A 15821-nucleotide genomic window follows, 5' to 3' on the forward strand; every position below is an offset into this window, starting at 1 on the left:
TGACCAATGAAAATAGTTTTAAGCGTGTACGGAGCGTCTGCTAGCGGCGTAGTAATTTTAGAAAATACAATCCATGCAGAAAGACATTCTATCGTGAACTTAAATATATTTTTTACAAGAAAATATATACTGTACTATATATCTAAACGTTTGATATATATATTCACTTTGACTTTGAAATGAACACTTCTCTAAATTGAAAACTACTTTGTCGGAAGCGTATCCGGGTCCGGTGTTGACAGGCACTCGCCTGTTTTCAACATGCAAGGTAAGGAATCGTGCAGTTAATGTGATATCTCATCCGATTATCTGTCAATACATAGAGGGAGGCAGCCACAAGGCAGCTGAGACATTACAGCAATGGCGACCGAGGACACAATGTCGATGGTTGGTGGTGTCATGGAACGCATGAAGGAAATCAATTCTGCAACGGCCGCTCTTGTGACAACAACGGTCGTCCTGAGTGCGCTAATGGCACTGAGGGCTTTAACCGAAAAGAAACAGGTAATTCATAACTATTTCAAAATATTGAAATCGTCTATTTTTCAATGACAGGGCTTCACTGTGTGTTGTTTTCGATTCCGCCAGAGAAATTTTTTAGTAAGCACTCGATATCACCACTTTTTCAGTGTATAAGTCGTTTGGATTGATAGTTCACGTTTGACTTTTATGAGTGAATGAGTGTAGTTTTCGTCACTCTCAGCTATATTCCAGCTATGTGTTGGTGTCTGTAAATAATCGACTTTGGACCAGACAATCCAATGATCAACAGCATGAACATCGACTTTCACAATTTGCATACGATGGCGTGTCAAGCAAGACAGTGCGCCTGATCACACGATCCTGTTAGTCTCCTGTTATGGGTTCCTGAAGATCAATTCTTACCTAGATCTTCACAGGACGCCTCTTAAAAAGGTGACAGTTCAGACTGTCTGTGTCACCAGACGTGTATATTACATATTAATCAGTGAAACCTTTGGGAAATATATATCATAGTTTTGATCACATCTGAAATTGTTCACTTTGAAAGATACCATAAACTGGAAGCATCAGTTGTTTATGCAAACACATGCTGAATCAGAGATGTCAGAGACCATATACCATATATTGGTATATGTGGACTGATGGTATGAATTTACTGCATCAAAAACATTTGTGTTTGTTAAGATTACCAAGGAAGTGTACAATAAATGCGGTGACATGATGGAATATTAATCAGTATAACATGACTGTGTATTGATTTCAGGAGAACCTGCCTCCTCATATCCCCTCTGTAATACCATTTCTGGGTCAAGCTGTCAGCTTTGGACAAAGTCCCATAGAGTTTCTTGTAGCAGCCTACAAACAAGTAAGTCAGATGGTCATTGATCCCAGTAGATGTAGTAAAGAAGCATGTAATCTCTGCATCATGCTAGTTGTTTCATAGCTGGCCTCTGCTTAATGATAGTTGATGTGATGTTTCAGTATGGACCAGTGTTTAGTTTCACCATGGTGGGAAAGACCTTCACATACCTCATTGGTTCTGAGTCATCAGCGCTGTTCTTCAACAGCCGCAATGAAAATCTCAATGCCGAGGAAGTTTACAGTCGACTCACCACACCAGTGTTTGGTAAAGGTGTTGCCTATGATTGTTCTAATGCTGTAAGTTGTACTAATATTTTATGCCGTCATTTATGAGAAATGCTATCCTTTCATGAGAAATCTCCTTTACTCAAGCAATGACAATTTTATATCATGTATTTAATGACAAAATATGTGAAATATTAGATAGGACAAAGTCACAGATTTTTCCCTAAGTTTTTTCACGTACACAGAGAATCTATTATACTGATTTTTAACCATTATGAACAAGTGTTCTCGCAGTATTGTAAGTTTTTGAAAGTGGTCTGTAACTAAATAGGATAAGTAATCTGGATGATATTGTGAACAATGTTGAACACAGGTCCAATTCTTGTCTTAGTTTAATTCATATTTTAAGGAAAATTCTTATTCAGCTGGTCAGTTCTTTGTATGCCTGTTTGAATTTGTATGGCTACTTTATGTTGTCAGAGGTTTCTGGAACAGAAGAAAATGTTTAAGACTGGACTGAATATTGCAAGGTTCAGGGAACACATCCCCATGATTGAAGAAGAAACCATCAAGTATTTTGAGAGATGGGGTGAAAAGGGAGAACGTGGTAAGTGTTGAGTGTAGAAACTGGTAGGAAGGTGGGAAGGGGAGTCCTTTAGTGGCATTATGACTGAGGCATTACAAACAGAATCAAATTGATCTTTAAACATCGTGCATGTCTTCAGAAAAAATATATTACTAAAAGACAAAAGAAAACGTTCAGTTCCTTTTTTCATTGAAAAGATTTGTATCGAAACAGTAAACGAGAAAATATGCTCTCTGACAAAAAGCCGACTGATCACACCAACATAAACTCAGCAGGGTAATAGCAAAACAGTTGTAAAAAATTTCTTAGTTCACTTAAAGATCACATATACTCTACGGGGTACAAATGCATAAATCACTCATTGACATTGTTATAAATGAAACCCCATCATTAAAACTGCTCATTTCGATCTGTAATTAACTTAAATCGACCGTTCTGACAACAGTGCACAATTCTCCAACGCAAACGAAATTTTAACCAACCAGAGCAGTGCGTCTCCATGACATAATAGAAGGTACAGATATGAGGGTCTATGCAGAATTCATTTTTCATTTACATTTCATTGGGTAAACTATTTTGTTTATAGGTTGTACAAACCTGAAATCGCAACAGCTGTTGTGAAAAATGAAAGCTATATGTTCTCTCAATCTACTATCATTTAGTTTTGTCTCCTGCTTTGCCTAGTTTCCGAGTTACAATCCTTGTTTTCATAGACAACTCTGTCAAAATCACTTGTTGTCGCTAGGTTGTAATCCATGTTAGGTGGTATAAATATACATGTTATTTGTCATCATTCACTTGATGCTCAGTTAATGAATTTACAACAGGTATAATTAGTGGTAACGCCACTTAGATTACCCGACAAAGGTCCAAATTTGGCATTTCTTGTGTCTGGATCAATCAAAGGAGTAACCAATAACACGCTGATTGATTAATTACTTTTATGAGGATTTAAATGAGGATTTGGTAGTGTTTATGTATTTACATTTACTTATCTATACTGAATACACTCTGTCGTGTCTGTGTCTATGTAAAAACAACACCTGTCTTTCAGGAGATTAACTGCCAATACATCGATTGATTGCTCATTACTGGCTAACAAAGTTACTTTTTTTAAAAGAATGATGCACATTATGCAATTAGTTGCCAGGTGTGCTGTCTTGGGTGACCAATGAGATTATACAGCAATGTGAAAAACTGAAAAGATACATCACGTTTTTGTATATTAGACTGTTAAAAGACACGTCACTTGGGAAATCTGTAGTTGAATTTTAAGTCACTCGTTTTTGTGGATATTGATGGATACATTCCTCGAAGAAGGTAGTAGCCTGACATTGCTCTTTTAACTTTGATTTGTTTTAATTTTAATTTTTGCATTTTGTTTTTTTATTAAGTTGTCATAGCTTTCAACAGAATCATTGTTTTCGTCACGAAGTGTAATGATACAGAGGATGTACTCTAGGGTGTGCGTGCGAATTATAATTCATATAGGCAAACTGTAAAATGTCTAGATATTGCATTCCTGTTATACATTCACAGACTGCTTTTCATTAAGGTTCAAAATGCATATAAGTGAGACCAAATGTAAAGACATATATTGACAAGTGTCTACATACTGATGAGTGAACGTTTACAAACCAAGTAAATTTAGCAAGTGAAGAAATTTATCGCACAGTATTTTCACTTCGACTCCGGCCTTGTTTATGTTAAGTTACAGGTTGTGTCATGCAAAATCCTTTTGGTAATGATTCAAATACATATTTAACTACCTGTAGAAAGTAGTTTTGATTTTCTAACTTGATGAAAACAAACCATAATCTCATTAATTCAAATGGACTTTAGTCCGTGACTTAACGATTTTCAAAAATGGCGGCGCTCTGTCTGAGGATAAGTGCTATTTAAGTTTGTTTACACTGACTTACAAAATCAAAATTACTTTTCACTGGTAGTAAAATATGTATTTTAATAATAATTTTTATTGATGGACGTTAGGATTATACATGACACTGCTTATAAAATAACAATTTCACTCTTGGAAGAGAGGCTGGGGTCGATATAGTATTACTTATGATAATATTGTCACTTCGACCACAACCTCGCTTCCAAGGAAGAAAGTGTTATAATCCTTTTGGTCATCAATGTGTAGTAAGCAGTCTTGATTATAAACTCGATGAAACTTGAACTCCATTTTCTATCCTGGAAACGTGGTAGGGGGCAAGCAATCCGATTTAGTATATACCACGGGCTTCCACAACGTTCGCTTCGCACACACAAACAACCAATTTAAACACAAAGTACAGGGTCCGGTGGAAATCTGTGCATAGTGACACCATCACCTGACCCCAAAGAGCCATTGATGGCAACACAACAATTCGGCATGTCTTTGGTGACGCTGAGAAATCAGCAATATAACGAGCTTCCTACACATTTTTTATACAAGTAGCTGAAAATCGTTCTTTCTATGACGTCACTGCAGGGCTCTGGCGACAGAGTTACGTAACCTGTCTGCTTCGTTTGCAGGCTTTTTAGCAACTTTTAAGCGCTTGGTATTAATTAACCACAAGTTTGTTTGTTTTTTTAAAAAATGGTGTTCCGTTTATGACTAAGCAGGAGTCATTCATTTGCAGTGGTAAAAAGAATACCCAAAAATTGAGTTTATTAGTTACTTAAATGAAATTCTTGCTTATATACCACACAAAAATATTCCTGAACATGAAGAATTTTCTTGATTTCATCATCCAGGGATGCCCGAGACATTTGGGGATCCGGTTGATTAAATATTAGTGTGCTGGTGGTGGGGGGAGTCAGAATAAACATTTAGGGGTTAAACAATTTATGAAGGTAATCGGTTTTCAACTAATAAATATTTTTTTAGGTATATGCCTTTTAAGTCTGAATTCTATAGAATTTTGGTGTATACTTCCAAATCAGTTTGAAATCAGGAATTTAAGTTGTTACCTACAGCTTTGAATATTGTGGTTTTCATTAGTAATTTTATTGCATCAGAAGTGACGCAGTGTTTGTTTTCTATGCATATTTTCAACTCACATTGCACCATATGAGTAAGTTTTCTGTGTCAAGGGGAACCCTGATCTTCTTTATATTTCTTGATACAGTCCCATTTGTTCCATCCCTATCATCAGATAAAACTGTTACTGTCCCCATGGTGTCACAATGCTTATGACGTCACAATGCTATGACATTGAAAAAAATATTCCCAATCTGCAGTGTCAGTAAAACTTAAGAATGTTTTCCACTGAGTGTTGTCATAATAGTGGTTGATGACTCTGTAGGCAGGTATTTCACCCATACCGTGACCAAATGTTTACTGTCACATTATTGCTTAAAGTGTTAAGATTTGATGTTAAACACCTCTGGTATCTCGAACAAATGACAGTGAGAAATAGCATGGTTATCATGCAGACTGCTTTTTGTTGCAGATTTATTCAAGGCTCTGTCAGAGTTGATCATATTGACTGCAAGCAGGTGCCTCCATGGTAAGTGTACTGTGTAAACTAATAAACTCTTAGGGATGCCAGTGATTGGATTATAACTGAACTCTCCCATCCATACATATTGCTTCATTCCAAATTGCAGTTTTACTAAGACATCATGGCGACATATTAGATGTTTGATAGGCATTTAGATGTTAGTAGGGTAATAGAGGAGACTTGATATGGATGTGCAACTTCTTTATTATTCATACACAACATTTCTTGGCTAATGTTTGCCAATGTGTGATGACATGATGAAGATACCTGCGACGATGATGATGATGATGATGATGATGATGATCACTGTTCAAGGTGAGGAGATCAGGTCCATCCTGGATGAGAAGGTGGCCCAGCTGTACTGGGATCTGGATGGGGGCTTCTCACATCTCGCCTGGCTTCTCCCAGGTTGGCTGCCATTTCCCAGCTTCCGGTATGGACTTGAGCAGTCAGCCTGTTTTTTCTTGTTTTTGTATATTTTATTTGTTGTTCTAGATTTTATTTTAGTTTTTATTGTGGTTTGGAAGTGTGGAGGTCATAGTGAAAAACCCTGAGCCCACTTTCACAAAGCTATCTTAACACTAAGCCCACCATATGTCTGTGTTGGAATATGGGTGTTGTGTTCATTGTAGCCATAAGATCGCTTGGGATCTAGAACTGGAATGAAATCCATCTTTTGTATACTAGATCCTATGCTTTACATAATGTGTTGTGGATTTCACCTGGAGAAAATTAGGTAACTTATTTCCTCATATAAATGCTAGGGTCACATAACATTGTCAACTTTCATGTCAATTGTTTTTCTCATCAGATGCAGCCATCCTTTTACATGCTTATTCTTCAAAATTGTGTCTAAAATTCCAGTTGTTGCAGAAACAAAACATTGATTGTAACTTGTGCTGTGTAGGAAACGGGACCGGGCACATATGGAGGTTAAAAAGATGTTCTACAAGGTGATCGAGGCCCGGCGCCAATCCAAGGAATCACATGACGATATGCTGCAGACTCTCATAGACTCCCCATACAAGTAAGCTAATGTAGTATCAAACTGAACTCTGGGTCACAGACGCTATACACTGAAAGAAAGAATCTGTCTGAATTAAAGCGGCATTCCAAGACACTGGCTGCCCTTAAGGCTATAGTAACCATGATCTGTTGTTTCTCTCTTAGTTGGGATTGATGGCTAATAAGGTTCAGTCATGTTCTTATACCTTGGGGGTGGCGGGGTAGCCTTGTTGTTAAAGCGTTCGCTCGTCACGCCGAAGACCCGGGTTCGATTCCATGCATGGGTACATTGTGTGAAGCTCATTTTTTGTGATATTGCTGGAATATTGCTAAAAGCGGCGTAAAACTAAACTCACTCACTCACTCACTCTTATACCCCATGAAGATCCTGGTTAGAATTGGTCTTCAGTACCCCATGCTTGTCATAAGAAACGACTAATGGGATCGGGTGATCAGATTCGTTGATCAGGTTGACACATGTCATTGTATCCCCCATTGCCTAAATAGATGCTTGTGCTGTTCATCGCTGTATTGTCTGGTCCAGATTGGATTAGTTAAAGACTGTCGCCATATAGCTAGAATATTGCTGAGTGTGGTGTGAAATGACACTCGCCTCCTCCCTCCCTCCCTCACTCACTCACTCACTCACTCACTCTTTGTTGTTTCCCTGTGCAGAAATGGCAGTTACCCCACGGATGATGAGGTTGCTGGGATGTGCATTGGGCTACTTCTGGCAGGCCAGCACACATCTTCCACTACAACGGCTTGGCTCAGCTTCTTCCTGGCTAAAGACAAACAACTGCAGGTCAGGAGGACAAATCTTTTTTCTTAATGTATGCAAGTGAGTGGTCTCACAGGCTGATATTGGGTCGTAGTCTGCAGTAACTCTCCATACAAATTTCCGAATTGGATTTTCAAATTTACAATTTCATGTAGGTATAAAAACTAATTTTTATGACTTTGTAGAGATGGCTTTTATTTCAACGATATGATGCGTGCTTGTGTTTTACAGAAATGTTAAAATATGAGAAACTTTGAGAAATGGTAACATTTCTCTTTCTCTGCTAAGATCTCTCATCTCATGTATTTTGGGATGTTAAAGGTCACATGCAACGTAAAACACAACTTTGCAGATTCTGGTACCTTTCGGTGTGCACTTACCGAAACTAATCATAAAAAAATGCCAATTCAACCTATGAAGTTGAAAAAAATGCGATGAAAAAAAAGCCCGCGAAATCGGAGTTCAAACGTTTCACTAAATTCCCCCCAGCGCTGGGGGGAAAACTGGTTTCAACAGCTGCGCTGCGCTGCGTCCATAACGCATGCGCAGTGAATAGGCTCGCGGAGCTTGAAACAACATGCATGCCCAGCGTCTGAAGGCGTGAGCAGTAGTCTAATCTTGGTTGTGTACACAAACAAGTAAATAATCTACTTGTTACGTAAAAACAACTTGTTGATTGTGGTAAGCAGTCTCTGTCACAGAGAAAGCTCAGTGTCTGGTTTATTCACACCTGCCTGCCTGCTAAAGACAACATGCAATACACAGCTTCAATAACTGACAACGTGCAATTTAAACTTAACACCTATCAGACTATACGACATAAAGAAAATATGTTGATTTATGACTCGTGCACCCGAGTCCCGTGTCTGCCACATTATGTAATTAGGCACGTGTGATACACATGACATGTTTTTATGTCTGTGGGTTGTAAACATACTACATTCTTCTTTTTTTCGGATGACTGTATCTGACGGAAACTGGTGCAAACTCAGTTTTAAGTCCTGCTTTGTACTTTGACGAATGACAGATTCCAGCCACCCAGTAGTTTACCATCTTTACAGACATGATTTTGGATTGGATCGAACGCAAATTCAGAGAACAGATATTTTCCAAACCCAACATCTCTATATACATTCTTCATGGATAACGACTTCTTTTAGTGTATATAATTTTGTTTGACAACAGTATATGAATCCATATTGAAACGACGCATCAAGTACACAAAAAGAAGTTGTTATCCATAAAGAATCTTACTTTCTTGTGACTGGCTATACTTCTAAAATGCCCATCAAACAGATCATCTTTCTGTACACACAATGAACCCTCGGCATATCAGCAAATGAAACAACCAATCGGAAGCCGTCGTTACACTTGAGTGCCTATCAACCCGCTATGACTGGGTTCGGTCTCCCGAGGGCTTCGTTTCGGGGGAAGTAAGCCCAAGTACAAAATATTGCACTTTTGAATCGTGATTGTACGCTTATAATTGTGTTTATTTGTTTTTTAAAAAGCAGCAATGTATATTATATGTCATGAATAAGTGATAAATGTGTTTTAATTATGTTTCATTTTTTGGTTGCATGTGACCTTTAAGTAAAACCCTGATTACAACAGAGTGTGAAATATGGAATATTTCCTGGCCAGACAAGATAAGAGCCACCTCTGTTATATATATATTTTGACAGTAGTGTAGTCACTGGTCATTTTTTTCATGAGTACCACTGTCAACATGATGAAAACATGTCAAATAATTAGTGAACAATGCATCTACATCTGACTTGTTATTTCTGATATATGTTATTAGCAGATATATGTCACTCACTTGAAAACAGTTATTGCAGTCCCCAAGTGTTAATGAAGCATAACCACGGTAATCTTACAAGTGTTTGATTCACCACCCAATCACTGCTTCCTGATGTCTAGAGAAGTTGGGTGTATTAATATTTATGTTTATGCCGGTTTTGACAGTGTGCCAGATTAGGCAGGTGCTGATATTAGCAGGTTTCACTGTATATGGTCACAAAGGAACTTTAATCTCCATTTATTGATGCCATCCTTTATGGCTTTGTAAAGTATTTTGCAACATACCTTGTAACTTTAGCTAGGGCTTCCTGTGGGTGATCATACAGCCGGTCATTTGGCACTACGCAATGATTGAATGAAGAGGACAGTACATGCTGGTCTTTCAGGATTGTGAGGTAGCCTAGTGGTTTGCTTGTCACATGGAAACCATGTTTGAAGCCCATTTCTGGTGTCCCTGTTGTGTTGCGAGAATATAAAAGTGTCGTAAAACTTAACTCAATCGCTCAGTCACTTTGGTCTTCCAGAATCGTGTTTATGAGGAGCAGAAGAAGGTGTGCGGTGAAGATTTACCTCCCCTGAGTTACGATGACACTAAAAACCTTCAGTTGTTGGACCGATGTCTGAAGGAAACGCTCCGACTCCGACCACCTATTATGACCATGATGAGAATGTGCAAGACACCGCAGGTTAGAACCAGTCGCTGCATCTCTTTACTATATTTATTCTGTCAGTTTTTCAATTCAATTTGTTGTAAAATTGAAGTGTTTGGACAGTGTATGAAATGTGCACAAAACACAGCCAGACATCCATGCTGGTAACTTCAAATGTTGAGCCAAAAATGGATTTAACCAGACCAGATGATATAAAGAAAATGGTTTTAGTTACAATGAGTATTTTAATGAACGAAGGACATGTATTAACTCCGCACATCGATAGGTGCCAATGCTGTGCTTTGAGCGTGTGATAATGATATTTCAATGTTCAAACAGTAATTGTCAAGTCAAAATGTGACACTCTTTTTGAAAAAATAGATTTCAAGATATTTTGAATTTACTCAAATGTGTGGAACATGTTATCTAAACATTTACCAGACCACTGGGCTGGCTATAGCTATTTTAGACTGTCCATCAGAAATCTAGTTCATCTCAAGCAGTCAGACAGACGAGCCTTATTCTATACAGCACCAAACATTGTTCAAAGAATAAGTACCATTACCCTCTGACACATGTCACTCACTTTAAATCAGTTAATGCAATCCTCAAGTGTTTACGAAGCATAACCGTAGTAATCCTATGAACCTTTGATTAACCATGTCAGAAATCACACAATTTATTTTCTTATTTTACAGATTTTTGTCGTCTGAAAACCTAAAGGCAGGCGGGAAAAAACTTAAAATTAAATTTCCAATCAAAGTAATATTCCTTCTAATTACACAAAGTACTTTACTTTTGTCAATTTATGGAGTGAATATGGATGAAAAAATAAGAAAAAAGTATTTTCTTGTGAGTTTACATTTTTAGCCAATAAGATCATTAGGATTTTATATTTTGAGCGGGAATTTATATATTTTTTCTTCTTGAAAAAGTACCGCAGGTGGATCCGTAAAACTAGAAATATAATTGGTCTGGCCCTATCTGGGGCGATCGGACGGACAGGTCTTATTTCATACAATAGTAAAAACTGTTTCAGAATTGTAGCCATCATCAGTGAGGATAATAATCATTGGATATTTACTTGTTTTCAGCTCAGTGTTTGCAATATTTTAATTTCCCAGTTTGCCATTAGGGCCTGCTACAGTCTGTTGGCTTGAAATTTTACAATGAAATCTTCAGGCCAATTTTTTTAAAAGAAACCAATAAATACAAAAGAGATTACATTATTCACAGTTTCACACTGTTTCTACAAAATCAGTCAGCGAAGCCTATGATACAAAAACACGTTTTAATTTGTTAAACTAAGACTGGTGTTGACTTTCTTGTGTGCAGAGCGCTGAAATACCAGGAACTGAAACCATGCGTTATTGTGAAATAACGGATCATTAATTGGAAAGATTCCAGCTAAAAAAAACATAAGTTACTGAAGGCCACAACTGCTTGCAAATATTTGAAACTGCTGGCCCAGTGCAATAACACCTGGCGCTGGCTCAGCGATTATTTCAAATGCTACCTCAGCACAGTTTGGTAGTCCCAGGACTAGTTTGAATTTCAAGACTGCAAGGGTTATCTGCATCCTTATATATTTTTCCGAATCTGTACGTTACATATTGGTAAGTGTAACATGAAAACTATCCTGTGAATATGTTTCTATTTTTTCAGAATGTTCTTGGTTTCACTATCCCCCCGGGCCACCAAATCTGTGTCTCTCCAACGACGAATCACCAGCTCCCTGATACCTGGACAGACTTCAGTGTATATGACCCAGACAGGTATGTCAGTAGTCGTGATTATCTTCATGTCCTTGGCTCCCTAGCTGAAGTACAGATTTGACTTTGATCCCTTTGAGAACACACCCACCCCCACACACACACACACACATACACACACACACACACACAACGATATGATTAGAAAACTTTACTTATGGTGTTTTTAGCTGCAAGTGTATAAGATGAAGGCTTATGGTTTTCCGAATTTCTGTTATTGGCCCACAGTTTCAAAAGTTCAGGGCCAGTTGACCCCTTCCAAGGAAATCCTGGCTGCAGCACTTCATGGTTAAACAGCACTCACAAATATTTATTTGATGGGACAGAAATGAGATGCATTGGTTATCAATGATTTGAGTACATAGTATCAGATAGATAAGTGTTTAATAGAAAATATTGCCACAAACAGAAATTGTCACTAGCCTATTGAGTGAGTATGTCAACGTATTGATTAGGACAGAAGAATAAGATTTCTAGAGGTTCAGAAATGTAAATGTTTCAGACTCATAACTCCATTATAACTTTTATACTAACTGAGAATAGCACCACAGATTTTACGGACCTGTCAATGGTCAAGTTGTGGAAATGGTCAAGGGAGGTAACTCATACTTCCATATCATTGTTTTTGCCCACTCAAAATTGATGTTAGTTACTTGCTTTCCGAGTGGCACATTTAACTGGTTAGAGTAGGAAATCAGCCAGGTTTGTGAAAATCAAAAGGGTTGGGATCTAAAACCATGTGAAACCACACATGAACCCAGGCCAAGTGTATGTTTACTGAAATTTGAGCCCTGATAATTCCATGTATGGTTAATTATTGCTTAACCTATAAATAAACTGATAATATTGACAATACTCAAGTAAATTTTTAAACTTTGGCTCCAGGTCTGTAGAAAATGTCAGTCAATGTTCCCAAACCAGAATGACATTTTTCAAATTCATATTGTTATGTATACTTTTTATCTAATGTTGTGACTGGAAGCTTGATTACACAAATAATAAATAGGAAACTTTTTCATTTCTTAGTTTGATGTTATTTAATTAATTACAATGTTTAGTTCAATATTCAGATACCACTGAATTCAGAAAATATTTGTATTAATGGAACAACTTGTTGACAGATTCCTGGACCCTGATGTTGCAAACAGTGAGAAGTTTGCCTATATTCCTTTCGGTGCTGGCCGACATCGGTGTATTGGAGAATCCTTTGCCTATGTCCAGATCAAGACAATCCTGTCCACCATTCTCCGCAAGTATGAACTTGACCTTGCGGATGGCTACTTCCCTGAGATAGACTACTCAACAATGATCCACACACCCAAGAACCCTGTCATCAGATACAAGCTGAGGAGGTCATAATGACATTCACATACTAGCTGAGGAGGTCATAATGACATTCACATACTAGCTGAGGAGGTCATAATGACATTCACATACAAGCTGAGGAGGTCATAATGACATTCACATACAAGCTGAGGTCATAACGACATTACTACTGTGTTCTTGGGATGTGTGTCTGTGATCTTGTCAGAACTTCTACCTATCAGTGTGCCTGGTGGGTCTGGTGTGACCTTGTTGAATGAACATCCAGGAGATGCAGTCAGTATTTGCCAGTTTAGGAACATGTATTCTGCATTAAGGAACATGCAAAATATTGGCATTATTTTATAGTTAATTTATATGGAACCAAAGGAACCAAAGATGTGATAAGGTCAAACATTCCTGAGTCAAACTTTGATGTTGCAAACGTCAGGTTATCGTGAAGTTAGTTTCAGTGTATCTGTGTTTCAGATAACTTGAAATATTTGCAAAGGTTCTTTCAACTTCAACAGTGTTTTAGATCCTCTTTGGGATGTTTATAGCGATCTTGAAATGGAGATTTGTTCATCGCTATGAAACAAATTGTGTATATAACTGTGTTAATGGTCACATTTTCTACATCAAAATAATCATTGATCTCTTAAAAAACACTTCTTTATATGATGCTGTGATTCAATTTGAAACTTAATGCCATCTGGGAGCTGAAATTATGCTCAGTGTGACTTTAAACGACAATAAGACATGAAGATGACAAGTTCGGGTGAGGGGAGGCAGGGGAGTGCTGTATAGTCACTCACATACACCACATACGAAGTTTGAATGTCTTGAGTGAAACTTTGACAGGTACCATTTTCTGTAATTTGCAAAATCAATGCTAAACTGTTACTCTGTGACAGATGTATAATTTTGTGAAAGACATTGTCAGTAACCTTGGATGGATGGATGAATGATTAGGAGGAACCAAGGGGTAATACATTGCGGAAATAGGTTGGAAGTTGTGCAATCCTTCCATGACTGAAGTTCAATCCATGTTATATCTGTGTCAGTTCATTGCCCTCTGTTCTGTATGTCTGTGTATAACTTGTCTTGCATGTGTGTATGATATGTATACTAATCCTAAAATGAAAGTAAATTATTGTGTAAATAAATAATAAACTCACAAATTTGAAAACTATTCGTATTCTTGCAATATTTTCATAGTTCGAACCTTCTGTTATCACCTGTCCACATATATGTTAGGTTAACTACTGATGCCCTTCCTCATACAACCAGATCGTTTACTTGGATGCAATACTCTCTGCTTGAGTTAATTGAAGTCACAATGGTGACAAATCGTGACTACAGTATTTTACTGCTAATAAACTGGAATATCACTGATTTCCATATACCATATGAACATACTATTACGGAATGTGGTAGTTTTAAATCAACTTTGAATGTCACTGCATGAAGACTGGTCACCCGAGTAGCAAGTTTAGTTAAACTTCTAATCTGCCAGTCTGTTATTAAGAGTGAGCATTCTGACCTGCATATTAAATATTTTTACCTTAAAGACCAGTTCTGAATGTAGACAAATAAGGCTACAGTAGTATGTGATATAGGGTAGTTTATAGTCCTATCATTTACAACTGCAATAGCATCTACGCTCCTCAGATATAATGTTTGTGTTTTCTTCTGTAATTTAAATTTCTGAATCAGAGTTTTTGAGAAATAAAAGTAGTTTTGTTTATAGAAGCTGACATCTGATTGGCTCATGACAAGAACCATCCTTCAGTGAGATTGTTCAGGTTGGATTAAAAAAAATTCTGTTGTTACCTGTCGGGTCATCAGATATAGTTATTTAGTAGAAGTATGGCATTTGAGTAAAGGTATTTGATGAGCTCATTGATCCATAGTATCATATAGCTTGGTAAATTATGGAGAAAAGAACAAAACTCTGTTTACATTAACAAAAGCGATGAATAAAATTCTGTTGCTGAAAGTGCAGAGCGTGCATCTGATTCAAATTTCCCATTTCAAACTAAAAGAGATGATTCCATTGACAGCTCGGAAATTGAACCAAGTTATAAACTAAATGAATTATAACATACACAGGGATTTCAGACTTAAGTGTTGCTCCTAATGTGTTTAAAACTTAGACATGGAAACTTGAATCAGTTGTGTAATGTTGAGCATACTTCATTGCCGTACTGACCCAGGGTTAGAATTGGTCTTCAGTAGCTAATGCTTATCATGAGAACTTACATAAAAGTGACTAACCGGATGGATTGGGTGGTCAGACTCGATGACTTGGCTGACGTATGTCATTGGTTCCCAGTTGCACAGATCGATGTTCATGTTGTTCATCATTGGATTGTGTGGTCCAGACTAGACTGTTTACTGACCTCCGGAATATAGCTGGAATATTGCTATACTCACTCACTCGAGCGCACTTTGACTGGACCATGATGATCAGGGTTAACATTGGCCATTAGGCCTGCTTGTCGTAAGACGTGACTAACGGGATTGGGTGATCATGCTCGCTGACTTGGTTGACGCGTCATCGGTTTGAAATTGCGCAAATCGATGCTCATCATGTCAGTCACTGGATTGTCTGGGTTACTCGTTAGTGAGATACTTTCAACTATGCCAGATTACATGATTAATTCCAGGTGATAGTAAATGATCCAGGTTGATGAATTTGTCATATCAACGACAAAGACACATAATGATTGGACAGCATATTATTTCAAGTCGACTAAGAGTGCAACACCAAAATGCGCACTGTAGTTCCCAGGTATTATTTGAACAATTTCCCGCAGAGATATTCTAGATTGCAGGTTTGTTTTGGAACTCCTCTCCATA

At 37.6% G+C, this 15821-nt stretch overlaps 1 protein-coding gene across 2 annotated transcripts; it reads left to right on the forward strand.

The window, feature by feature from the left end:
* Positions 1-218: 218 nt before the first annotated feature.
* On the forward strand, positions 219-14148 carry LOC137256038 (lanosterol 14-alpha demethylase-like). Of its 2 annotated transcripts, XM_067793700.1 has the most exons (12): positions 219-504; positions 1247-1348; positions 1465-1641; positions 2050-2176; positions 5596-5652; positions 5962-6079; positions 6554-6673; positions 7327-7456; positions 9760-9921; positions 11551-11660; positions 12779-13009; positions 13135-14148. In XM_067793700.1, exons 1-12 carry the CDS (start codon positions 361-363, stop codon positions 13139-13141), a joined length of 1485 nt encoding a protein of 494 aa, XP_067649801.1. In that variant the 5' UTR covers positions 219-360; the 3' UTR covers positions 13142-14148. The 2 variants fall into 2 exon arrangements, with proteins under 2 accessions (XP_067649801.1, XP_067649800.1); XM_067793699.1 differs by having other exon boundaries at positions 220-504; positions 12779-14148.
* The last annotated feature ends 1673 nt before the right edge of the window (positions 14149-15821 follow it).

Source organism: Haliotis asinina, chromosome 11 (assembly GCF_037392515.1).
Source record: "Haliotis asinina isolate JCU_RB_2024 chromosome 11, JCU_Hal_asi_v2, whole genome shotgun sequence".
Taxonomy (NCBI): Eukaryota; Metazoa; Mollusca; class Gastropoda; order Lepetellida; family Haliotidae; genus Haliotis; species Haliotis asinina.